General features: G+C 33.0%; 2 protein-coding genes and 2 long non-coding RNA genes across 9 annotated transcripts in view; 1 reads left to right on the top strand and 3 right to left on the bottom strand.

The window, feature by feature from the left end:
• LOC145304636 (uncharacterized) overlaps positions 1-26,768 on the bottom strand; it is a 71,709-nt gene that overhangs the window by 16,934 nt on the left and 28,007 nt on the right. For all 6 annotated transcript variants that reach the window (XR_013874148.1, XR_013874146.1, XR_013874147.1 and 3 more), the window contains exons 2-4: positions 2,900-3,057; positions 2,260-2,334; positions 1,711-1,827 (exon numbers count right to left, since the gene is read on the bottom strand). Coding sequence is in view for 3 of the 6 variants with exons in the window: in XM_080146565.1 (XP_080002691.1) it covers positions 1,711-1,827; positions 2,260-2,334; positions 2,900-2,965 (258 nt within the window). In the remaining 3 variants the exon portion in view is untranslated. The remainder of the gene's footprint in view (positions 1-1,710; positions 1,828-2,259; positions 2,335-2,899; positions 3,058-26,768) is intronic.
• Positions 3,055-12,763, bottom strand: Cdk8 (cyclin-dependent kinase 8). The gene is made up of 12 exons (XM_080146575.1): positions 12,480-12,763; positions 12,062-12,187; positions 11,484-11,618; positions 10,941-10,987; positions 10,273-10,533; positions 9,812-9,897; positions 9,413-9,518; positions 8,889-8,994; positions 8,406-8,504; positions 7,908-8,005; positions 6,979-7,063; positions 3,055-3,939 (listed from the first exon to the last, which is right to left on the bottom strand). The coding sequence occupies exons 1-12, from the start codon at positions 12,627-12,629 to the stop codon at positions 3,838-3,840; spliced, it is 1,401 nt and encodes a 466-aa protein (XP_080002701.1). The 5' UTR covers positions 12,630-12,763; the 3' UTR covers positions 3,055-3,837.
• Positions 5,587-6,369, top strand: LOC145304644 (uncharacterized). The gene is made up of 3 exons (XR_013874154.1): positions 5,587-5,665; positions 5,810-5,991; positions 6,207-6,369. It is a non-coding gene; the product is annotated as an uncharacterized LOC145304644 (long non-coding RNA).
• Positions 24,374-26,195, bottom strand: LOC145303931 (uncharacterized). Its single transcript, XR_013873871.1, has 3 exons — positions 26,123-26,195; positions 25,341-25,443; positions 24,374-24,487 (listed from the first exon to the last, which is right to left on the bottom strand). It is a non-coding gene; the product is annotated as an uncharacterized LOC145303931 (long non-coding RNA).

Here is a 26,768-nt window from a genome sequence, read left to right as displayed (position 1 = left end):
GCCTTGTGCTTCCAACCTTGGATAACCATCTTAAAGTTCCAACTTTTCAACATGGTTTTCGGAAAAACCACTCTACCATCACAGCTCTACATGATTTCAACGAACATGTATGTAAAGGTTTTAATCAGAATCTACCCCCTGACAGAACTCTGCTCGTGCAACTTGACCTTTCAAAAGCATTTGATATGGTAAATCACAATAAGCTTTTGAAAGGACTTAATGATTCTGACCTTCCACCACACCTTAAAAGATGGTTAAATTTTTACCTGAGAGGTAGACAATCTAAAGTACAGTTTAGAAATAAACTATCAACATCCAGGAATGTCCGCACAGGTGTACCTCAAGGGGCAGTTACCTCCCCCCTTCTTTTTTGCTTTTACCTTGCAAATATTCCTGACCCACCAGAAGATATCTACATTATCCAATATGCCGATGATATCTCCATATACACTTCTGGCGTTGATATCCAGGCTTTAACCATCAAGATAAATGCATACCTGGATAAACTACTTGATTTTCTGGATGAAAGAGAACTCCTGGTTTCTCCAGAAAAATCTACAGTCACTCTTTTCTCACCCGATACCAAAGATTACAAAATACACCCTCAAGTCTTTCTTAGAAATAATTTAATCTCCCTTGAAAACAAGCCAAAGTTATTAGGAGTAGTATTTGACTCGCTCCATAAATTTTGTCATCACACTCAGTCTTCCATTAATAATGCTAAACCAAAGATTAATATCCTGAAATGCCTGGCTGGATCAGACTGGGGACAGGATAAAGAAACCCTAGTCAACACCTATAAATCTATTGGCAGAAGTGTCTTAGAATATGGGTGTCCCATCTGGAGCTCTATAATTAGCCCTAGTCAATGGCAAAATTTACAAACTATCCAAAATCAAGCTCTTAGGATAGCTACTGGCTGCTTAAAAATGTCCAGCATAGATCATCTCCATCAAGAAACAAAGGTTCTACCCCTACAACCCCATGCTCAGCTTATTACCAAACAATTCCTGCTCGCTTCACACTTACCTGGCCACCCTGGACAGAAACACCTGGATCGCCCCCCAGACCCAAGACAGATGAAAAAAACTGCCCTTCAATATAAAAACGAAATTAGACGCATTACTCCTATTACAAATAAACCAGAGTTAAAAAGAGGCCTTAAATCTCTGCACACAAAAACCGTTGCAACTGTTAAAAGCAAATATAAGAACAACAGAGTCCTCAACTTCAAACCCCCAGAAATTAGTAAATCAGAGAACACATTAACTAGAAAGGCCCGCTGTTCTCTGTCCCAACTCAGATCTGGTTTTAGCACTAAAGTGAATGACTACAATCACCGTATCAACGAAGAAATTGACAACAAATGCCCAGCTTGTCAAGTTTCCCCTCATGATGTCCCCCACCTTTTCAACTGCAACTCCAACCCTACAGATCTGAATCCTATCGACCTTTGGAAAAAACCGAGAAAAGTAGCAAGATTTCTACAGCTAGATGGCAACCCTGAACCAGACCGATGAAATGGCTACACACACACACACACACCAAAATTAGATGAGTGTCCTAAAGATTCAACCACTAATTTTAATCTACAGAAAGGGTAATTTGTGTGTCATCATGGGGAATGTACATCAATTTATTTGCCGCTGTCTTATCCCTTTAGAATATCTCTGTCATTAATTACAAAAAGAAAAATTAAGTTTAACTTACTTTAATACCAAGAAAGTCAAAAGTAAGAATATTTTCTCCCGGGAGAAGTCTGACAAGTAGCTTGAATTTTAGCCCCTCCATTTGCACCTCCTCGCATCGTTTCACAGAACCAGAACTCTAAAATATTCAATATACAAATTATTTATGTTAGGCGATGTCTATTGCTTAAAATCTCGCCAAATGCTTGACCGATATGGTTCTTCTTTTCAGTGAAGCTTCTCATATGTCCAGTAAAGGTTTATTATTATTATGTAATAAGGATCCGCCACCATCACAAGATGTATTGCCCCTGAAAAAATCCACCCCCCCCCCCCTCACAAAAATTATTTTCACTTTATTTTTAAAAGTAAAATTAAAAATGAAGGAAAGACTTCAACCCCCCACCCCTTCCCTCAAGTGCCAAGAGATCCATCTAGAGGCGTAGTATTGTACTGTAAGTTTTCCATTTTAGGGAAGCCTTATAGAGCTCTTGGGATGGTTTTAGTCTATTTTTTCTCATATATAAGCAAACATAAAATTTCTGTTCTATCATATCCTACATAAAATTACCTGATGATGTAAAATAAGAAAAGTTCTAGTTCCCGCGTCTTTCCACACTTCTTGTGTATAATTTTCAACACAGCCCTGTAAATAACACAACTACAATTGTCCGCGGACAAGAAAATAAAAGGGAGTTTTTTTTGACTTTCTAGAAAAAAATTACTTAATTTTCACATATTTGTACAAAGACAGTAAGAGATTATTCGCAGGGATCTAAAGGAATAAGACAATGGCCGATAAATTAATTTACATCTCCAATGATGATACACAAAATTACCCCTTCTGTAGATTAAAATTGAAGTGTTGGAAACTTTTAAACACTTAATTGAATGAACCAACCAATCGAAATTGTACTGTAAATTAGTACTCAGCTATGAGCGAGGCTTACCAATTAAATATCAAATTTGAATTAAATGTAAAGTTGTTAAATAAAAGATACGGTTTAAGGTAGGTAGGTACTTATATTTTTAAAACGAAAATGGTAAAAATCTATGTTCTAATCGACTTTCTGGTGTAGTTCTAAAGAGTCATATACAATAACTGTTACAGGAATCATCATGAATAAAGTAACGATAAAGATATCTGTTACCAATATACAGGCAAACAGATCCTAATTATAGAAAAGCTTTGCTTTTAATAATTTAAGAACCTTTACAATAACAATCGGAAACTGAACCGAGGTTGGATTACTCAAATTCTTGATTTTAATCCTCATTTTTCAATATTTCTCCACTTTTCTTCAGGGATGAGATACTCTTAACTGGACATTTTTAAAATTGACATTTTTTTCTCTTGTTTTTATCATCTGAAATATTCAGAATTGTGTTTTATATGTCAAATTCTTTATAGGGTTAAATAGATTCCGATGTTATGATCGGTTAAAAAAAATAATATATTTTACATATAGGTGTTTAATTTTATTATTTACTTTTACATACTTCAAATTCTTTATTCTTTAAATGATATCTTGTGACCGTGGGAAAACTTTTCGATTTTTGTAGGAGGATTTCTGTGTCAATAAGGAATGATATTGAAAGCATGAAGCCCTATAATAAGAGAGGGAGGGAGTTCTGGCAATTTTGCGTAAACAGGAAGCATAGGAGTGAGAGGATAGGAGATTTTGCAAAAAAGTTTTCTTTTCGAAAGTAGTTTCCTTATATTTAAGAAAAACATTGTCTTTAAATAACATTAAGAAAATGGTAAAAGCAGCCTGCATATGAAATGATTTTCATATAAGATAATAAAAAAAATGGTTTAGACTTCTAACTAGTAGTAATAAATAACATCAGATATTCTGTGGCTCGCTTTTTAATGGATGTTGGTATCCTTGTTAAGATACTATAACAACTGTATGAAAATGCATAAAAATCACATCAGTAAAAAGTTTATGTTTCAACATTACAGGGTTTAATTTTTATGTAAATGTAATAGTTTTTTATTTATTACTTGGATCTTACACCAGATTATCATTTACTATAAAGTGAAACTTGTAGCTGGCTAAAATAAAGATCAGCCTCTTTATCCCATCCCCTCCAATACAATAAGTGATATCTATGCTAGCAACCTAAATTGCCCATCATTTATCAGCTAGTTATATCGCTGTTGATTATAATTATTAGAATTGTTTTGTTGGTTGTTGTAGACCATGTGCTGTTGCTGTTGGTGCTGTTGGTGGTGCGGTTGTTGAACCTGATTACAACAACAAAGGGTGTAATTTTTTCGCGTATTTTTCGTAGAGCTGTGCGTAACCGTTTAGTCAAATGCGCTTATTACCTATATCAAACTGTTTTTAATGACCATTTCATAAACGATAACACAAAACACAACTGTTCTTAATAATCGCATTTGACTGGAAGATTTAACAACTGTTCTTAATTATTTTCATTTCATATATAGGTATACATTTGGTTTTAGTTAAGAACAGTTTTTTTAATACGCGCATTTGACTACACGGTTACCCACAACTGTTCTTAATAAATATAAATTTGTTCATAATTGAAAACAGTTTGACTTAACAAGCGCATTTGAATAAACTCAATAAACAGTTACAAAGAACTTTACGGACAATACACGAATAAATATCCCATATTTTTAAATATCTACCTAATTTTAGTTTTAAATAATAGCAAATATATAAGAGGAGGAGTTTACTGTTTCCTAAAAAAAAGGGAAATTGGCCGCTTGTGCTGTTTTTTATGTGCAGTTGCAGATGTGCTGGAGCGAAAAAAATATATAAAATTCAAAGGAATAACGCATAAGAAAATAAAAATTTAAAGAACAACATATATTTTTACACTTTTCTTGACTTAAAGTTAGTTTTGATTGATACAGTACATAATAAAAAGGCGTCCAACCATGTCGACAAAATGTTTGTTTTACAATTTAGCAAATTTATTTTGACAATACCTATCAATATTGATTTTGTATATTTCTTAAGTAAAAAAAGCAAGATTGCAGGGGTAATAAAGTACAAATTCTAGGGTTGGCAATCCGTATCCGAATCCGCCCAAATTTGGCCAATTTTGGAATCCGAATCCTGATCCGTTTTTTAATACCTAGCGGATTCGGATTCTGAATTGGTAGGCTAAAATTAGCGTCTTGAGTTTTTTCTTTTAACTCCCCCTTTTTAAAGGCAAAGATTATCATCATTGTTGTAGTCGTAATGACGCTGAAAGTATCAATCCCCTTTTTTATGACCATTTAAGCAGAATGTGTTATCTTGCTGCACTGTTTACTCATTTGACTCTATTGGATATTAGATCCTGAGAAAATTAGTATAATTCATGCTCTCCATTGTATTATTTAATTCTCTAAAATTTCAAAAATTGTTTTGTATCTTTTTTCCCTAAAAAGGGACTTTTTGTACTTAAAATTTGTCCATTCTTTTCAGAAATTTTATCAAAACATTTTCATTTTCGGACAAAATTTCCCCAAAATTTCCGCGGAAAAAATGTCTGGGAAATTAAGTCCATTCCTTATCCCAGATGGGACTAAATGCCACATAACATTTTATACTTTTGCCGCACCAAATCATTTCCATGTGCTAGTCATACATGTGTAATGACAGTACATTGTTTACTAATTGTAATTCATTCAATTTCTTATTATAATTTAGTATCAATTAGTTCTTAGAGCTGAAAGGTTCTAATTGTGAAATATTGTTAAAATAATTCAGTTCTTCTCTTAATTTAAATTAAAATAATTCTATTGAATTTAGTTTCAAGTTTAAATTTAATCTTTTTGCTTCTTTCAATTAAGCAAATTAAATTTAATGAAATCTTTTAGTTTTTTTAAAGTTTTTTTAAAAGTTTTTTAAATTTTATTTTTAAATATTTTTATTTTCTTATCCATGTTATAAGTGATAATTTTCCAGACCAAATGCTACTCTATATTTGTTATATTGTGATAACTCAAGGTAATACTTTTAATTATTACCTAGGATTCTTTTTAAAGTCAAGAGATAGATTAGGTACATTTATTGCTTCCAATTGTTCTAAAAGCTTTTCTTTTAAATCACCATCATCCTATGAACCTGATTCTTAAATCAACATTTTACCAGGCTGAAGATTTTCTGATGATCCGTTGAGAGACCCCTGACTGCAGACATTTTAATTCTTTGACAGTCTTAGTCATCCACTTGTCTGCATGAAGCTCCCCTCTCTTTGTCCTTCTGATGCTGGTCATCCCTCTACGAGCCTAGTTATGCAATTAGAAGAAAGCTTACAAACCCTGATATCTGAAGTAAGATTTAATATCAACCAAATTTGAACTATTGAACTTCGTGAATGTAGCTTGGTCTATTTTAACTTAAATTTTTGTAATAGTTTACTTTAAATTATCTAGTCAATTGTAACTTATAATTCAATCATAATGTTCTTTAAATAAGTATAGTTATGTTGTTGTAAATAAGGCTAAATAGTTATTTAATCTTTATTAATTAGATTTATCTTTTTTAGGTAAATCTTTTTACCTTTTCACCATGAAACGAGTAAATGTTGCAGAAGATATCATAAAATGGGTGCTGTCCGAATTTGCTATCACCCACCTTGGACTATTTTTGACCACAATACTGGCCCACCTGTACCCTCTGTATTTGGTTGCCAGTACAATCATTATATATAAAATCTTTAAAAATGTGGTTCGATTCTCGGAAGTGAATAATAGAGAACACCAAGAACATTAATTTTTAAGACATATGTAGCACTTAAAATTTTTAATTTTTAAAAAAAGCCTTTTAAAATATTGCTAGAATTCGGAATCAGAATCCGGAATCCGCGGGAATCAGCCATTTTTGGGACGGATTCTTGTAAGAATCCGAATCCGGTCCAAAAATTTTACGGATTGCCATCTCTAATAAATTCCTTAATCAATATCTAAAAGAACCACAAAAAGGTAAAGATCCTATGCAGCTTCATAGAAAGAGGTATTACCCAGATAGAGAGAGAGGGGGGGGGGGTCAATGGGCTATTACACTAGTCCTCAAAGTTTTACAATAACATTTTCAAATTCGTTGGCGTGACAACTTGGGGGACTTTAGGGAATTTTGTAGGTTGGCTTATTAAGTGGAGTATTTAAACGAGATGTAGATAAATTTATCTGCCATTGTCGTATCCCTTTAGATCTATGGTTATTGATATTAATGTATTTAATAATGTTTGAATAAAGTTTGCTAATTTGCAGAACTATTTTGTTATGTCTCCATGGTATGAACACCGTAAAAATACTCACGCGCACCTGGTGGTGGTACGACACCGGTACCCCGCCACTGCTATTATTCCCGCCATTGTTACCGCCGCCGTTATTACCCGCCAGCCTAAAATAATGGCAATTTCAAACTAAGTCACACAAAAAAAGGACAATAGGTATTACAAACATGCGTATTTATTTTACTTGTCTGTATGACTATGCATGTCCGATAGATTATGTGGGAAGAAATGGGGGTGGTGTGTTGGGGGGGGGGGGGGGGGGGTTATCTTTCCCAAGAGGGAGTTGCAAGAATAAACTCAAGACGGTAATTTTAGCCTACCAATTTAGAATCCGGAATCCGCTATAAAAAACGGATTCCGGATTCGGATTCCAAAATTGGCCAAAAATTGGGCGGATTCCGGATACGGATTTTCATCACTAAATCCAAGGAAGGTTTTAGGCTATTGGGCGGAAAAACCACCCCCCAAAAAAATTTATTTCTAAAACGAAAATTACAGTGGATGGGATGGCCTCCACAACCTATAGGTGTGAAGGCCCCTCCCACCTCAAAAAAATATAGGGGGAAGGGAGAGGGGAGGTGCCATTTGTCTAAATTTGCCGCTTAAGATCTTCTAGCTAACCACTAGGATTATTTTCAATAAAACAATATCTTTTCCCATATCGCTTCGAAACCGATAAATATCCGGTGGATTACAACCGGTTCTTAGCCATACTGAAAAAAATGTTTACCATCGTATAACGTATTATATCCAGTTTTCTAAAAATATAAAATGTACATTGTACAATCATAAGATTTAAACTGGTTATAATCTTATGATTATAATTTTTATAATATCCGCGGAAAGCTGTTTATAATACGGTGCTTGAAATAACTATTCTATGGGTGTATCTTATTCCTGTACACGGGAACACTACTGGACAATTCGCCAGCCTTGATCTCTGCCTATTACCTGACACGTTTGGAAGGGGGCTGGTCCATGTCGTTGCCAGAATTTCTGTTTTGTTGCTGGTTGTTCCGGTCGTTCCTGTTCTTGGCATCCTGTTTCGCATGTAAGTAAAGGAGATAAGTATACATATGAGATAATATGAAATTATATTATTTTGTGTGTATAAGACAGAGAGAACGATATTCCAAAAGTAGGATTCGCTCTGGCTTATAAATACTAAATAGGCAGTTAGGCAGGCTTTTTAAACAATTATTTTTTTATTGTCTTTTAAGGATTACTGCTACGCTACAGATGATTCAGTAAGTTTCAAAAGAAGAGAATAAAACACATTCAACGAAAAAAAAAATTTTAAGACCACAGTTAAAACGTTTATAGAATCATAGAAAAGGCAGGAAGAGCTATAAAATTTCAAATTAGTGTTAAATGTATCATTCTAAAAGAGCAAAAATAATAAAAATCCGTTGAAGTATTTTTGCACTGGCTAGCCAGTGCTAAATATACCTGCTTATCATCGTTACCGTCCTCATCCGATAGAAATTCTCGCTTGGGGTAGGGGATGGGGTAGCTTCCGAAAACGTCGGACGTTGGCAGCGGTTCCTCCTAGTATGATAAATCAGAGATTTAAGTGTGAACGAGTTTAGGGAGGGAAGGAGGGAGGTGAGATTGGGTTTTCAATACACACAGTCCCCAAAGTCTTAAAATAGATTCCAATCTTTCGGACTTTTATTGTATTTTAATTGCTATGTTCATTTAGTTGAGTATCCAAATTTTTCAAGTGATCAGCTAGAGAACTCAAGGGCATCATCCCTTTAAGGGACGCAAAACTCTTACGCCAAATGGTGGATTTTTGGATAAGTAACATTCAACAGACAACCAATCCTTTGATTGCACGATCTTTGTCTAGAGATCCTCACTGCATGGTAATGATTTTTGCCTGTTAGGGGCCAAGGCATTCCCCGTACTTAAACTTTTTGAAGTCCTCACCTTAAAGTATTCATCATTCATGGCAGCCTCGCTGGTTATTCTCTTCACAGGATCCATAATTAACAGCTTGGATAGCAGCTGGAAACTTTTAGATTCGGGCTTGATCCTAAATCATGAAAAGATTGTTTTTATTATCAAAAATGCGGCGCCATAGGTATATCAAATCATATTATATAAAGTAGTAAGCTTTTTTTGTCTGTAGCGAAAGATCTTTCTAACCGCTGAAATGACATGGTTCTTCTTTACAGTGAAGCTTCTTATAGGTCCCGTGATGTTTAAAGGCTATTTTTCTGGTTCAATTTGAATATAGAGCACCTAGATGCTAGGGACGCATCCGCTAGTAACTTTATAGTTTCACAAAAGTAAAGATAAAAATTGATAATTAATCCTAACTATTTTAGGAGATTCCTAAGTTCTTTGTTGAAGACTGGCAAAAAAATAATAGTCACATTTTCAATATCTTTAGTCGGTTTATGCCGAGATTCGAACCCATAATCCGCCAAACAACTAGCACAAATGCTTACCTATGCCTTTCCATGTATTTTGCCAGCGAGCTGGTCTGATAGCTTGTCCTCTTGAAGTCTTTGAGCAGTGTTGGATGTTCAGGCATTTTCCTCATGTCCTCCCAATCTTTGTCCTACAGTCATATTTATGTCAACACATGTTGGCCAAGGATCTAAAGGGATAAGACAATGGCCGTTAAATTGATGTACAACCCTAAAAAATAGCACACAAAATTACCCCTTCTGTAGAGTTGAATTAGTGGTTGAAACGTTTGGACACTCAAAGTTATAATTAAACCAATTAAAAATCGATACAAGTCCCCAAAGTTGTTAAACCAACGACAAAGAAACAGTTATTGTAAAACTTTGGGGACTATGTTCCCTCACTCCCTGATATTCATTAGGTATATTTGTGTTGACTATATTCCTGTGGAAAGCCCATGACACTAAATATTCTGTCAAGTTGGTCATGATGGTAGGGATTACTGGTTTTTATATCTTCTTGCCTAGAAAAATATCAATGAAATAAAATTCAAATTCAAAATCTTGAGTAGCATAACTAAATAGGTATGTTACTCGAATATGATAAGAAGTTTACTTTATTTTACTACTGGTTCTCAGCCATTCTGAAAAATGTCCATTCATAAGATTAAAACCAGTTTTGTTAGACCTAGAATCTCGGAGCTAAAAAACTGGTTTTAATCTTGTAATTGTACTTTTTTTATATCAGCAAAAACCTGTTAATAATAACTATTATAAAAATTTTTATTAGAAGTCCCCCTTAAGTGTGTGAAATTGATAGTTTTTTAGTTGGAATTTAGTTGGAATTACTTACTGATAGAAATTGCATTAAGAAACACAGTATCAATAAAATACGTTACCTACAATGGAAAATTGGTTCACTCGTCAACAACTCCGCGAAAATACATCCAATAGCCCAAATATCAATAGCTTTGGTATAATGCCTAGCTCCCAACAGCAGCTCGGGTGCTCGGTACCAGAAAGTCACCACGACAGGATCCAGGTCCGCCAGCGGTTTCAGTGGTGAGTTGAATAGACGGGCGAACCCCATGTCGGCGATTTTTACCATCCCGCGCTCCTTGCCCTCGCCCATCACTAGGATGTTGGCGGGTTTCAGGTCTCTGTGCACAATTTCATTGGTTAATATACAATTTACTTAATTTATCTGGCAGGAGATGTAGATTTATAATAAAGTAACAGGATCTTTGTCTGCGTCAGTTTCTCTGTCTGTCTGTAACGAAGGATCTAGCTAATTGCTGAACCGATGTAATTCTCCTTTACAGGGTATCATCTCAAAGGTCCTGGGAAGATTTATAGCTATTTTGAGAGAGGGTTCCACCACCCACCAAAGATAAATCGCCCCTAGAAAAAGGTAACCCCCTTAAAAAAAGTTTTTAACTTTCCTGTTTGAATATAAAATAAAATTGTGTTTTTGAATTAAATCATCCCCCCCCCCCCCTCTCAATTAACGTTAGAGGCATCTAGGGGTGTAGCCGCTAGTGAAATATTAATTAACACAACGCCCTGCCTGTGTAGCACCCAATTAGAGTGGAGATAATGTATTCCATCCAAAATCTATTCAATTATAATTTATACAAATAAGAAGGATATGTAGGTAGGTATAAAAGATAAAGTCTTCCAAAAAATTTTATTTAAATCTGCGAAATAAAGATTGTGATCCAAGTTTTAAAGAAGATTTAAAACAAAAAAAATTAAAATTAAAAAAAAATTGGATCATGGAAAGAAAACGAAGCAGCGGGTTTTGTCGTATTTTCACGATAGCTTTTCTCCAATCTCTAGCCCATGCGGGGGGCTCTAACTCTGCGAGGAGAATTTCCTAACCCTGCGTGGCAATCATTAACATTTACATAACCTAAACTAAACTTAACTAACCCATCAAAGGTTACTGTGAAAATACGACGAAGCCCGCTACTTAGTTTTCTTTCCATGATCCAAAACTTACTATTAATAAGTACTTTTATTAAAGATATATTCAATAATCACTGTTTTTTCTGATATTAGGTAACTTTGATTTAATTTTTATGAAAAATCTTCTGATTTGTATAAAGACCTGATATAGCAGACTTTTCACCATCCCCTTGACCACGTTGAACTGTTTCTTGTTGGCCTTGGCCGCTCTGTGATATTTTATAATGTGCCATAAATCGTGTTCAGCATAGTCGAATAATAACCATACTTTTCTGTCCTGAAATCAATATTGAAATGTTTAGAATATTTATTAACTTAAAGGTAATATTAAATCTTAATAAAAGTCGCCTTTAAATAGAAAAATATATTTATCTTTAAAATTTTTCTTTAAAACAATCCCGAGGCCTATGCTTCCTTAAAAAGGAAAACTCAATTATTTCTGTTATTTGAATCTTAAACTTCCGACAAAACAGACTTATTACTGTAAGATAACTAACAATTAGGTAGGTATTTAAATTACTAAGGTTTTTTTGGGGACCGTTAGGCTAGCTATATACTGAACCCATTGAGTTCTCAATTTAATCTTTATATATGTCCTGAGATTGTTTTAGACTATTATATTATAATGCCCCCCCCCCCCCTTCTTTCTCATTCGGATTAAGAGTGCCTAGATGATATGGATGCAACCACTACTAGTGTATTTATATGATTGGTTGGTACCTGATGTGACAAGAAAACGTGTTGAAGATTAATCACATTGGCATGTTTTAATTCTCTAAGCAGGGCAATTTCTCTACAGGCTGACATAGACAATCCGGCACCCTCTATTTGCTTCAAGGCATATTCCTAAAACATTAAAATAGTTTATGTAATTGTATGATAATATGAAATACTCTGATCAGTGGTAGGTACAAAAAATTTCAAATTGAAAAAAAATCCTATTTCTTCATAAAATTTCTCTTATATTTTCATTTGACATTTTTATTTTCCTCTATATTCAGACATTTAAAAAAAAAGTGTGATAGTGCAAATATAAGAAAATTTTGTTGTTGAAAAAGAGTTTGTCTCAAATGATTCAAAATGGTAGAGCGAATGTGTCATAAAATAAATGACAAGTGAAAAACTATGGCAAACTTACTTTATCCTCATCTCTATCTTTACCATCTTTCCTCTTGGCCTTGTAAACATGACCATAGGTGCCCCGACCAACTTTACAACCCTCAAATTCAAATATATCCTCCACTCTCTCACGAGAATGTTCTGTCCGCTTTTTAAACTCGTAATCCATTATTCTTTTTTGGTTTTAAAGCACTAAAATTAATCTGTTAACTATATTGAAATTAATATTATCACAATTAGGTAGGTAGGATGATAATTAATTGTTATTTTTCTTTATTTCACTCAAAAATTGTCATTTTTGTCAATTCTGAAACAAAAAACTAGGTTAAGAAAAAAAATAATTAATAAAGGGGGGGGGGCGAAAGTGACACTTTTTGAAACCAAAACTAAGAGTCAACAAAGGAACTCAACTAAAAAAAGGGTTACAGGTCTGAGATTTTGCATGGCAGTTGCTTTATAGGGGTACAATATGGAACTGTGAAGAAACGGCGGCGCAACCGCCGAAAACCGCCGTTTCCCGCCGTAATTTTTGTTGCCTTTTCTCGGCGGTTTTCGGCGGTTGCGCCGCCGTTTCTTCACAGTTCCATATTGTACCCCTATAAAGCAACTGCCATGCAAAATGTCAGACCTGTAACTCTTTTTTTAGTTGAGTTCCTTTGACTTTTAGTTTTGGTTTCAAAAAGTGTCACTTTCGCCCCCCCCCCCCCCCCTTTTCTTTACATAATCTTAGTAAAAAGGCATATTGACAAAAATGGCATGCTCATGGATTTATTGACATGATGCGATAGAAACTGACTACACAGATATATATGGCTCTCCATTACAGTGAAAAGCACCATAAATATCGATCAGCTTCGTGATTCAAATTTTTAAATATTTAAAGGAGGAGGATACCTTGGAGGATTCAAGAGAAATAGTTAAAAAAAAACAATAAGGATAACAACATCCATAAAAGCGAAGCCTGAAACTGTAGCGACAAAAAAACATTAAAACTTGTAGAGTGTCAGGACTGATTAAGTTGAATATAAATGTAGAAGTTTTAACAAAAAATTGTAATTAAGTTTATTGCAAAACTGTTAAATACAGGATACTGTTTAATGGACAAACACTTACGTACATTTTTAGGACTTAATTATTGAGATGCGCAATGCTTACAATATTTGTATGCTTAATATATAATTCATACCTACCTAATTTATCAAGAATCATGCATCATGCAAAGTTCATTTAATTATACGGACGGTCCGTCCTCATAGAATATAACTGATCTTTATCGTTAATTTGAGCATGCTAGAATAGTCCTATCGATTTCAGTTGGCAAGTTGGTACGTGTAATTGAGAGTTAGGCAAAATCTGAAAAGCATATATATCTAGAAAGTCTAATATCCATTTTTAACATGTCGTATATAACACTTTTCTCTAATTATTCCATTATATTAATTTTGGGAATGATGATTCGTAGGACGATTAAAGGTGTTGTTTAGGGCAATGTATCTCCATAATGTAAGTAAAATTCAATTTCATATTTTTAATTTTAACATATACCGATACAATAACAAATTGGCAAAAACCAAACATTTCTCCTGTAATTTTTCCCCAACAATATCAAGATAAATATTTAAATTTCGTTACTTATTAGTTAAACAACAAACAATAGCAGCTAAAAATATTTGATACTCTAGTATTTCTGACCTTAAAAAATATAAGGGAAGATGTCTTTTACTAGAAAAAATAGATTTGGTATTCAGGAAAAAATGTTTGAATAGAATATTTCCATTATCCAACTTTTGTTGCTTGGTGTACACTTTTTCCTTTTGCAGACAATCTACGCATGCGCAATTCAGTTAAAATGTCGTCTTTTAACAAATTTAAATAAGGGATGAAAAATAATGAAATTGATAAAACTCAAACTTTCAAATGCTATTTTTTTTTCAAAATCTAATGTGAATTCTCATGACCTCAAAATAAAAAATCAGCAAAGTCATCAAAAATGATATAAGGTTGCTTTATCTTTATCTCTTTTAAAGGGTATAGGTAGCTAATATGGTTCTTGTAGAACCCATGTAGAAGCTTTAGCTTAATACAATAACATTGACCACTCACATTTTTGTAATCCCATAAGTTTTTTTATAGAAAAATTAATAGATTTTCCTTTTAGCACCAATATTCTTGATCAAAAAATCGTGGTTAAGGAAGCGTTGTTTAAAAAATAATTTTCTTGATATAGGATGAAAATTAAAAATCGAGGTACTAGAGACTGTGCAGCAATAAAACGGCTATTTAAAAGTGCAATTTATATTCAGTTTCCTTTATTAGGTATATAGGAGATAGATTTTTAATATTCTTACTTTGCTCATAGACTTCTTGCCCTAATAGATGATTTTTAAAACATAATTTTCTCATTTTTGGGAAGAAAAATAAAAAAAAGATTTACTAGAACCTATAAACAATACAAATGTCTACAGATTGGCACCATCCCAGTTGAGGAGTGAGATTCTACCCCATGTGAAAAAATAAACCCCCCCCCCCCGCCATCTGTCTAAATAAACCCCCCCCCCCCCGGCATCATGTGATTTGTAACCCATCTTAAATTTTGGTCCCTGTAATTTTCAATGTATAAAACAAAGCTTGGTGGTAATAAACTATGAGTTATAGGGGTAAAATATTACATATGGGGTAAGTATATAAAATATGGGGAACAAAAATCACACATGGAGGTCCAAAAATTAATATGGGGGCATTTTTTCATGATGGGGTAGCTTCAAGTGCTTATATCTGGAGAACCGTAAGAGATAGAGGCCTAGTTGCTGGACTGTGGTAACTCAGATTTACACAAGGAAGCCATTTATGCACATGGGGTGTCAAAATTTGATATGGGGTATTTTTTTCATGATGGGGTGTCAAAATTTGATATGGGGTATTTTTTTCATGATGGGGTAGGTTTGAGTGCTTATATCTGGTGAACCGTAAGAGATAGAGGCCTAGTTGCTTGACTGTGGTAACTCAGATTTAAATAAGGAAGCCATTTATGCACATGGGGGACCAAAATATGATATGGGGTATTTTTTTCATGATGGGGGTAGTTTCAAGTGCTTATATCTTGAGAACCGTAAGAGATAGAGGCCTAGTTGCTTGACTGTGGTAACTCAGATTAAAGTAAGGAAGCCATTTATGCACATGGGGGTACATAAATTAATATGGGGGTCATTTTTCCATGATGGTGGGTAAAAATTGAATAAAGGGGCCAATTTTTTATGATGGGGTTGGGGGTTGAAATTAGGTTAGGTTAGGTGAAGTTAGGTTAGGTTAGGTTAAAATGGGTTAGCTTAGGTTAAGATGGGTTAGGTTAGGTTAAAATGGGTTAGGTTAGGTTAAGTTTGTTAGGTTAGGTTAAGATGGGTTAGGTTAGATTAAAATGGGTTAGATTAGGTTTAGTTGGTTCATGTTAGTTTAAAATTGGTTAGGTTAGGTTAGGTTAAGTTAGGTTAGTTTAAGATTGAGTAGCCCTGCAGAGTTAGGGTCTCCTGCACAGGTTAGGTAATATTGAGGAGCCCTGCAAGGTTAGGGCCCCCGGGGGGGCCTAACCTTGCAGGGCTCCTCAATATTACCTAACCTAACTTAACCTAATTCCCTCTCCACTATAACAAATGGCCCCTATATTCAATTTTTACCCACCATCATGAAAAAAAACAACCCCATCAAATTTTGGTACCCTATGTTCATGAAGGGATTAGGAAATATTGAGTAGCCTTGCAGAGTTAGGGTCTCCTGCACAGATTAGGTAATATTGAGGAGCCCTGCAAGGTTAGGGCCCCCGGGGGGCCCTAACCTTGCAGGGCTCCTCAATATTACCTAACCTAACTTAACCTAATTCCCTCTCCACCATAACAAATGGCCCCTATTTTCAATTTTAACCCACCATCATGAAAAAAGAAACCCCCAACAAATTTTAGTACCCTATGTTCATTAATGGCTTCCTTATGTAAATCTGAGTTACCACAGTCAAGCAACTAGGCCTCTATCTCTTATCGTTCTCCAGATATAAGCACTTGAAACTACACCCATCATGAAAAAATACCCCATATCAAATTTTGGTCCCCCATGTACATAAATGGCTTCCTTATGTAAATCTGAGTTACCACAGTCAAGCAACTAGGCCTCTATCTCTTACGGTTCTCCAGATATAAGCACTTGAAATTACCCCCATCATGAAAAAAATACCCCATATCATATTTTGGTCCCCCATGTTCATAAATGGCTTCCTTATGTGAATCTGAGTTACCACAGTCAAGCAACTAGGCCTCTATCTCTTACGGTTCTCCAGATATAAGCACTTGAAACTACCCCCATCATGAAAAACATACCCCATATCATATTTTGGTCCCCCATGTGCATAAATGGCTTCCTTATGTAAATCTGAGTTACCACAGTCAAGCAACTAGGCCTCTATCTCTTACGGTTCTCTAGATATAAGCACTTGAAATTACCCCCATCATGAAAAAAATACCCCATATCATATTTTGGTCCCCCATGTACATAGATGGCTTCCTTATGTAAATCTGAGTTACCACAGTCAAGCAACTAGGCCTCTATCTCTTACGGTTCTCCAGATATAAGCACTTGAAACTACCCCCATCATGAAAAAAATACCCCATATCATATTTTGGTCCCCCATGTGCATAAATGGCTTCCTTATGTAAATCTGAGTTACCACAGTCAAGCAACTAGGCCTCTATCTCTTACGGTTCTCCAGATATAAAGGGCGAATATAGGTTCGATATGATATGAGCTTATATCAAAGGTGCCATTACATACTTTTAGAATATCTATGCCAAATTTAAAAATTCAAAAAAATCCTTATTCAATTGAACATATAATAAATGAGATTGCCGACAAAATCGTTTATTTTAGCACTTTACAAGACTTTTTTTTGACTATTTTGCTTAAGTTTGATTGACTATTACATTGGCACACATCTTAAAAGATAATTTAAATGTTTATTATTTTAGATTAAATACTATTTTATTTCATTTTTAAAAAGCATAAAAATAATTTGCGTAGAAGGGCGTCAGGACTATTGACTAGGGTAAATAATACGTCTTCAAGTTTATTTTCTGTACAGAGATCTTTGATTAATTCATGATGATATAAACAACCCTTAATTACGCATTTTCAACACACACACACACGGCCACTAAAAAACAGGGATTTGAAATCATTCTTCCTCCAAGAAAATTTTATTGATTATTTTTTTTTATTTTTTACATTATTTGATGTTTTTTTAACTTTTAAATATTTTACTTTATATATTTTGTATGAAGGTAGAAGGAGGGTATATTTACCCCTGATTAATTCCCGAAACCTTTTTCTCATTTATTTGTACTGCAAAATAACAACAGTATTTAGGCAAACTCTACACGCATCCTGTTGTGAATATTGGTATTTGAATATGTTAGGGAACCACTCCTCTGACGTCACAAATTAGCCCAATTGGCTAGGTTTTTAGCTATAACGGCCTTATCCAATGGAATATCTTTATTTGCTTGAGTTATTCATAATGTATATACTTGCACCTTTGATATAAGCTCATATCATATCCAACCTATATTCGCCCTATAAGCACTTGAAACTACCCCCATCATGAAAAAAATACCCCATATCATGTTTTGGTCCCCCATGTGCATAAATGGCTTCCTTATGTAAATCTGAGTTACCACAGTCAAGCAACTAGGCCTCTATCTCTTACGGTTCTCCAGATATAAGCACTTGAAACTACCCCCATCATGAAAAAATGACCCCATATTAATTTTTTGACCACCATGTGTGAGTTTTAACCCCTTGCTTCAATTTTAATATCATAGCATTGTTTGCTACCCCATCTGTGTTTTTCAACCAATCATCATGTTTGTTGACATCCAGAAAAATGTATATTATGTAGTTCAATAATCTGCCACTAGATGTTCCTATTTCAAACAAACTATTGTTTTTTTTCTTCAATGGAGCCAAATTTTTATCTTAAAATATTAGGTAAAGTAAAGTATTAGAATATGTTGGTGATTTAGTATAAAAAAAGTCTTAAAAGAGAGAGAAATAAAAAAAATAGATAGAGGCATTTTCAAATTTTATTCAAAATATAGGAAAATATAGAAGAGTGAAAGGCATAGCTTCACTACAGTGGAGTATGGTAGCTTATGCTACCCTAATATAAATTCTTTCGCGCGAGGCTCACCTCGCAAACCCCTCCAGACTCTCCCCTCCCCCCTACCCAGATTTTAGCCCGGTTCATAAAAGCTTTTTAGAGGTCGACCGAATTTTTCAGTAGGTCAACCGATTTTAGTACAACTGAAATATAACCCAACCTAAATATATTCTTATTTTTTGCTGCAATTAAACAGTTTTTGTACATGAAAATGATTAGAGATTGTTATAATAATCCCATTTTTCTTATTTACAAGTATAATTATATTGTTCGATGAAAAAAAAGTTACTCTATACTGGGTCTCATTTTACATATATATTTTAAATCATTGGTTTATCACTCTATCCCTGATCGTAGTCAAGGGTTGATTGAAGTTTATTTAAAAATTATTCAAAAGCTGTCTTTTAAAAACTTTTAATAACATTTCTCTTTACTTTTACCTTAAAGTAAAAACAATTTAATTCATTGTTTTATTTTTTTGAGGCCTATACCAAAAAATTATATTGAGCTAGCTTCTCATTACTTTGTATTTTTTTTATCTAGATTTATAATGGTCAGCTGATATGATTGAAGACGTATGTAAACAACAGTTTAAAGATATAAGCCCGTTTTCTTAAACAAGCAGCTAACTGATCTAAAATAAGTGTGGTTAGGTTACTGTACTCAGTTCAGTTACCAATCATAAAGTACGCAAAAGTTTTATAATGGTTTCATAAATAAACTGATGTGGAAAATGCGTCATTTTTAACATAGGTTATAAGCTGTCGCAGTTAACCGATGAAAGGCAGGGTTGCCGTACTAAAATTCATTTAAATTAGCATAAAAGGCCTATTTGTGACAAATGTTGTCTTATAAAACAAGGATGACAACATCCATAAGTAGCGAAGCACAAAATTTCGTGGATGGGAATGACCGTCATGGTTGTTTTCTTCAAACAACGGGAAATTTAATTTTGATATCTAAAACAGATATTTTGAAAATCGGATCATAAACACCAAAGATATGTGGAAAAATGTAAAAAATTTGAAAATAGCCAAAACCCTGCAAAAAGGCAGTCTGACCATTATTGTTGTTTTCTTCAAACGACGGGAAATTTAATTTTAACATCTTTAACTGAAAAAAATTTGAAAATTGGACTAAAAACACCAAAGATATGGGAGAAAATGTAAAAAAAATATAAAATAGCAAAAAACCTGCAAAAAGGCAGTCTGACTTTCATAGTTGTTTTCTTCAAACGACGGGAAATTTGATTTTGATATCTATAACTTAAAAAATTTTGAAAATCGGTTCATAAACACCAAAGATATGGTTGAAAATGTAAAAATAGCTAAAAACCTGCAAAAAGGCAGTCTGACCGTTATTGTTGTTTTCTTCAAACGACGGAAAATTTAATTTTGATATCTTTAACTGAAAGAATTTTGAAAATCGGACCATAAACACCAAAGATATGGGGGAAAATGTAGAAAATCTAAAAATAGCCTAAAACCTGCTATACATGTGATATTTAAAAGAAAGTTATTTAATACTTTTTAGTAGATAAGCTACGCCAAATTGAAATGTCCTTCTATCTTTGTTTTGCTTTTGTTTTTTGATCAGATTTTAAAATTGTTTATAATATATATTATCAATATTAAATTTCCCTTTTTCTACAAGACCTTTGTGCAAAGATGAAAGGACAAGTATCGTTACTTTTTATGTTTTTATAAGAATTTCTGGTTGCTCTGAAGTTTGTTTCATCCTTATAATAAAGTAACAGGATGTTAGTCTGTCTTTATGTTTATCTTTAACAAAGGATCTCGCTAACCATTGAATTGTTAAGGATCTCCTTAACAGGGTAGATTCTAATAGGTTTTAGGAAGGTTTATTACTATTTCGGGGGAGGGTATCACCCCCCTCCCAAGAGAATTGCTCTTTAAAAAAATAACTTCCCCCCCCCAAATTTTTTTCTTTTTAAATTTAAAATTTCTAATTCATCTCCCCCCTCCAAGTGACACTAGAGGCCTCTAGGAACATATTCGCTAGTTGTAGATAAAGAATCATGTAGGTACCTTTTTTGCACTATTAAATATGCTTCTGATACATTATTTCAGATGATTTATTAGCATTCATTCTACATGTTAATTTTGTTTTTCTCTTTGTTTTCTAGTCAACTTTTGATGTTTTTGTGCTTCAATACTAATGAATGTTGTCATTTTTGTTTTATTATTAATACATTTTTTTGTAAATCAACTTTCACATTTAAAGGCTTCATATTTGCAATCTAAATCAACATCTTGGTACCTGTCATATAACTATACCTAATGCTAATTTAGTTAATTCAAGTTTTAAGCACCAAAATCTCAATTAAGAAAAAAACCTGTCTTTAATGTTTCTATGATAACTGTTACATAGTTTACTTAATCTCATCTTCAAATTATGATTTTATAATAAAATTCAAATCTATAATAAAATATAATCATTCCTTCAATCAATCCTTTTGATTTTTTAATATCGTGGCTACTTTATAACTAGGTAGAGTTTTTACATCTGTTATTTACTTAAATAATTTTATTACAAGGTGTATCATTCCGTGATCTTACAAAGAGGGAAATTTTTTTTGCTGGTTAGCCGTGGTTGTATTTGTTTTAAGACTTTTAAAACAGTAGTAGAACACTGAAATTTGGCATGTAGTTGCTCCAATGAGATACAGTATTTTACTGGAGAAACCGCCAATCCTGCAGATTTTTCTTTTTCTTGCTAAATTAGACAAAGGGGGAGGTAGGTTGTGCTAAAATTCTGTAAAGGTATGAGTTTCAAGGGATGAAAACAGTAAGTAGTAGAACGATAAAATTTATGTTAACTTTATTTTCAAAATTTTTGTCTATAGTTCTTTTCAATAAGGAATACACATGTTTAGTGAATATTATTGTTCTACTAATATTTTTTTAAGCCTTAAAACTCATTTATGGAATTTTAGCACAACCTACCTTCTTCTTTGGATCATTTCAGATAAACTTATATTTTGTAATAAAGTTGACTTTTATTACCTCTAAGCACTCCAAATGTTTTAAAATTGTCTAATTTGGCGAGGAAAAGTAAAAAAAAAATTCGTTGGTATTTCACAAATCATTGTTGTATCCCCTTAAGCAACTGGTATATAAATTTTAGCGTTCTACTCCTGTTTTAAAGTCAACACATACATTTAAGGCAAACCAGCAAAAAAAATGTCCCTCTTATTTCAATTTTAAAGAGAAACCTTTCTCTTATTTTAAGTTGGCTAGAAAAATAAAGCTCGACATGGTGTCCTATGAATTTTAAACTTTATATTGTCTGTTACTGAAACATTTACTATTTTTCAAGAAAATGAACTCAGGGTTTGTCTACCTAATATTATTAATATAGGCATGGTAGAATTGTTCTATCAATTTCAAACTTGGCATGAGATTCCTTGAAATTATGTAAAAGGGGACTATCCAGGAACAAGAGCAAGTGATTCTTAGCACCTTCCAGCAGTGATTCTAAATGATTTTTTTTCAATGAATATACTAGGGCTCTGTGTAATATCATTATATCGATTTAAAAAATCAAGTTTCACCATGGTTTTATGTGAAAAAACACTTTGAAATGTTAAGCAATATTAGACAAAATATCATCAAATGTTTTGTTGAGTTCAAATGTTCGAAAAAAATAACAGGCCAAAACATAATCAAATGCTGTAAATTAAAAAAGTACACTAATAAAACTGTTTATGACATTACAAGTTACAATCCCTTTTTCTACATTAACATTTTTTATTGAAAAAGTTTACTTTTTTGTCACAGCAGTTTGAACTCAACAAAACATTTGATGATGTATAGTTAATAAATGCCTAACATTTCAGAATTTTTTTCATATGAAACCATGTTGATTCGTTGAAACTTAATTCTTTAAATCGACATAATGATATTACACAGAACATCATCAAAAAAACATTTAAAATTTCTTTTGGAAGTTGCTTAAAATCACTTGCTCTCATTCGTGGATAGTCCCCTTTATAAATTGTAGCATCTCTATAATAGTTACCAGAAAGTCCTGTTTAAAAGTGAAGCTTTTCTATAATTAGGGTCAGTCTTTCAAGTCGTAACAGTTAGCTCTTTTGGTTAAATAAACAAGTTAGAGTTGTCCTATCAATTTCAAACTTTGCATGATGATTCCTATAACAGTTAGGGATGACCTAGAGATCGCAGCAACTCTTTTATCGTTACCAAAAAGTCTCAAAAGTCCAATAAAATATGCTCAACTTTTACTTTTTGACAACTAATTTATGTATGTTAAATTATACATTTCATCTGATTTTTGGTATACTGATTCCTATAACAACAAGGTACAATGTTATAAGCAAAGCATCTCTATAATAAAGTCCTAAAAATGTCAGTACGTGCTTAAACAGCATTATGTATTTAAGCAGTTTTGAAACAAAGTTACTTACAATAATGTTAAGACTTATGCATTTATATTTTGCATATTTAGTCTGACACTCTACAAGTGTTAATGTTCATTTGTCCCTCCATTTCAGAGATTCGCTTTTATGAATATTTCAAAATTAAAGGCGGGAAAGAGCATAAAAATCGGTATGAGATGGCTGTTTTAGATGGCCGCAGCGGTCCAGTCGCAAAATCTTTACAGTTGCACACTGTACCTAATTAAGCACAAGTACCATGCATAATTTTAGCTTTTTAACCTAGTCTAATAGTCTCATAATCTTGCTGGCAAAATAGCCTTTTCAACTTTGTTAATGAATAATAATCATATTCGTCAGATTTTTGTAATAATGATTCATTGAATGATTAGACACTTTAAGCTTTAAAATGTAAGAATGTCCGTTTGAAGCTCAATCAATACAGAAGTTCTTAGACATTTTCGAATGTATATAAACTGTACATCTCGGGAACCTGAACTTAAAGGCACAGGGAGGGGGGGGGGGGTTGAATTCTATCCCCCCCTTTTTTGTATTGTTTCAAAAAGAAAATTTTGGAAGAGTGGAAGGTAGTGGTACCCTCCTAAAAATAGCTAAAAACCTTCCACAACCAAAGAGAAGCTATACTGTAAAGAAGTATCGTATCGGTTAGAGATCCATAGGAACAGACAGGCAGATATCCTTTTACTTTTCAATAAGGATTAAAAGTTTGATATTTTAAACTTTACTACACCTAAAGGGTAGTTCCACGAAATGATACCAACAACAACTTAAAAATTATCTTAATTTAAAAAAAAAAATGTGTGGAAACTCTTTCAAAAATACGATCTGAGGGAACCCATAACAATTAAAGATGTGTATTGATTTAAAAAGTTGTTTTCTGAAGGTCTAGTTTGTATGGTAACAAGTACGTTATCATTAACAAGCAGCAAAGCAAAAAAATAAATATAAATTAAGAGATAGGTGACAATGGGCTGTTTATTACACTAGCAGTAGTCCCTAAAGTTTAAAATAGTGTTCTTATGCGTTGGCTTAACAACTTTGGGGTCTTTTACTTAAGTTTGATTGATTGGTTTATTAAGTTGGGTGTTTAAACGTTTCAACAACTAATTTTAATCTAAGGAAGGGGTAATTTTTATGTTATTATTGGGGATATACAATTTTTCAACCATTGTCTTATCCCTTTAGATCCCCGATATAAATCTGTGTGTATGTTTAGAAAGTACATTTGAATTAAAGAGTAGCTTTACACTTTACATAATTGAACTAAAACAATATATGAAGTATCTTATTTTATTTTGTTACAAATCATTTATAATTTTATTATCTTAAAATCTTAATATTTGAATGATTTTTGTCTTGCATGCAGCTAAAAATACAACGTCACTGTTTCCTGAAAAAAAAACAATACTTAATTCAAGAGTAGATTCTAACAATTTTTTTTAGTAGCGAAGGCACTGTATAAATCTTTTTAAAAGCGAAGCTTTTCTATAATTAGGTTTGTTTTGTCCGTACGTCCGTCCGTACGAGCTTTTATTCGTTAATTTAGGCATGTTAGAATTGTCCTATCGATTTCAAACTTTGCATGAGGATTCTTATAATAGTTAGGTACGATTTAGAAAGCATAGCAACTCTATACTCATTACCATAATGTCCGTACGTCCATTTTGAACATGTTGATTTTTCTACTTTTTTAACAACTAATTTTTAAGTGATCTTATTATCTGTTTGATCTGATTTTTGGTATATCGATTCCTGGGACAACAAGCAATTTTTCAACAAATTTACTTAAAATTTTAATCCGACTATTATACTTTTAAATTCTGATTATTCAGATCAGACGCTATACAAATGTTAATGTACGTTTGTTATACCGTTTCAGTGCTTCGCTTTTATGGATGTTGTCATCCTTGTTTGTCTGTCGTTTATGGGGGAAATATTTTCTCATTTGGTTATTAACATACATAATACATATGGCCACTACTTTAAAAAAAAATCGGCTTTGCTTATAAAAGCCACACTTTAAGAAAGGAGGGGACATTTACAGTAATTAAATACAAAGTTTTTCTTACTTCATGGCTTTCACCCTTATGATAGTTTTTAAGATAATCAATTTCTGTATGTAGTTATTTTGCAGATCTTAACTATAACCTCATTCTGACTTAAATAACTAAAACTGTGAAGAGACTATAATATTTACGACCTTAAAATGATAAAAAGTTGATAGAGAAGCTGCGTATGTTCACCTGGATATATATGAGATGTAGTGTGTAGAGAAATTCTTCATTGTTTTTATTTTGTTGGTGTTGTTGTATAGGCATGCTTCAAGTCAGTCTGCTTTCCATTGACCTAAATTTTAAAAAATTCATAAACAACACTAACATTGGTATTAATTCTTACAACAGTAACAGGATGTCTGTCAGTCTTCGTGTACTGAAAGAATCTGATATTTCCAGGTAAAGTTTAGTTCATAGGTAGTTAAAGATCGTAAAAATTGGTGCTCCAAATTAGTTTTACTTTTCATGGAAGCTGCATATCATATAGTTGAAGCAAACAAATAAAGATTTTTTTGTCTAAAGCTAAAGATCTTAGAAAATACCGATCCTAATAAATTTACTTTACAGGGAAGCTTTATAAATGTCTTGGGTACGTTTTAGACTATTATTCTCGCCTCGCCTAGAGGCTAAGGGCGAAGCAACTATTAAAATTATACACCCCCCTTTTGTATCAATATCTTGTGGCGTGGGGACTGTTAAACCTGTAAGGGATGAATAAGGGCGAAACCAGCTTTAAGAGGAGTAAAACTTAACTTTTGCATTCGGCGAACTATACATATATATAACAGAAACCTAATATATTCAACAACAGAAAAGCTTGAAATTACTTCATGCTGGAAGCTGTATCACTTATCCATATATTTTATCACCTTTTTACTTTATAAATTTGTTTACTAGCTCCAGCTTTAATTGTTAGAAATTAATTTTAGCGTGTGGGTTGTATTGTACATTAAATGAAAATAATGTAAAACCTGTTAGTAGAACAACGTAAAAAACCAATCTGACGTAACTCAATAAAAATTGCAGCTCATCTTTAGTAAATCTGAAAAGATTCAAAACTATTAAGTATATCAAAACAAAACAGGGATATAAAACCCAAAGTTAAATTATTTTGCCTTGTCCATTACACCATACAGGTATATCTTTAACGTTAATAATTAGCAATCGCAATTATGGGTCACTTTATTTTAAAAGGAGAGAATTATGCTTAAAAACACACACACACAAATACGTAATCTGCTAATACATCCTAAAACAACATATTGTCCCCGACTCGCTTGATATTTAATAACCTTAAGCAAACGTTTATATAGTAATTAATGAAAAAATCAAAACTAAATTAATTTAATAAAATAATGCATTAATCGTGTATGAGTATTGTAACAAATTAACTTTTAATTATTATTTCAATAAGGTACTTGTTTTGGTCCGCCATTTTTATTATTTTTATGAAGTTAGTCGAACTTTTATCAATCAGCTGATTTAGCTTGGTTTACAGCTGTAGGTTAATCAAAAATTATCATATAAATGATAGACGTTTCTTCAACATTGCAAAAGTTTTATAATAAATTTAACACCAAAAATATTTAATTTTAATTTCAATAACTTATTCCATTC

This window comes from Acartia tonsa, chromosome 13, assembly GCF_053477335.1.
Source record: "Acartia tonsa isolate MP-2025a chromosome 13, ASM5347733v1, whole genome shotgun sequence".
NCBI lineage: Eukaryota > Metazoa > Arthropoda > Copepoda > Calanoida > Acartiidae > Acartia > Acartia tonsa.
This window is presented reverse-complemented; position numbering and strand designations above follow the sequence as displayed.

What these genes read in the sequence shown, in the direction of transcription:
- Cdk8 (XM_080146575.1), bottom strand. Translation starts at nt 12,629, where the DNA reads ATGGATTACGAGTTTAAAAAGCGGACAGAACATTCTCGTGAGAGAGTG. An exon ending in TGAATGATGAATACTTTAAG is followed by an intron (nt 8,505 to 8,888) that starts GTGAGGACTTCA and finishes TTATCATACTAG; the next exon opens with GAGGAACCGCTGCCAACGTC. An exon ending in CGTACCACCACCAGGTGCGC is followed by an intron (nt 3,940 to 6,978) that starts GTGAGTATTTTT and finishes TGTTGTAATCAG; the next exon opens with GTTCAACAACCGCACCACCA.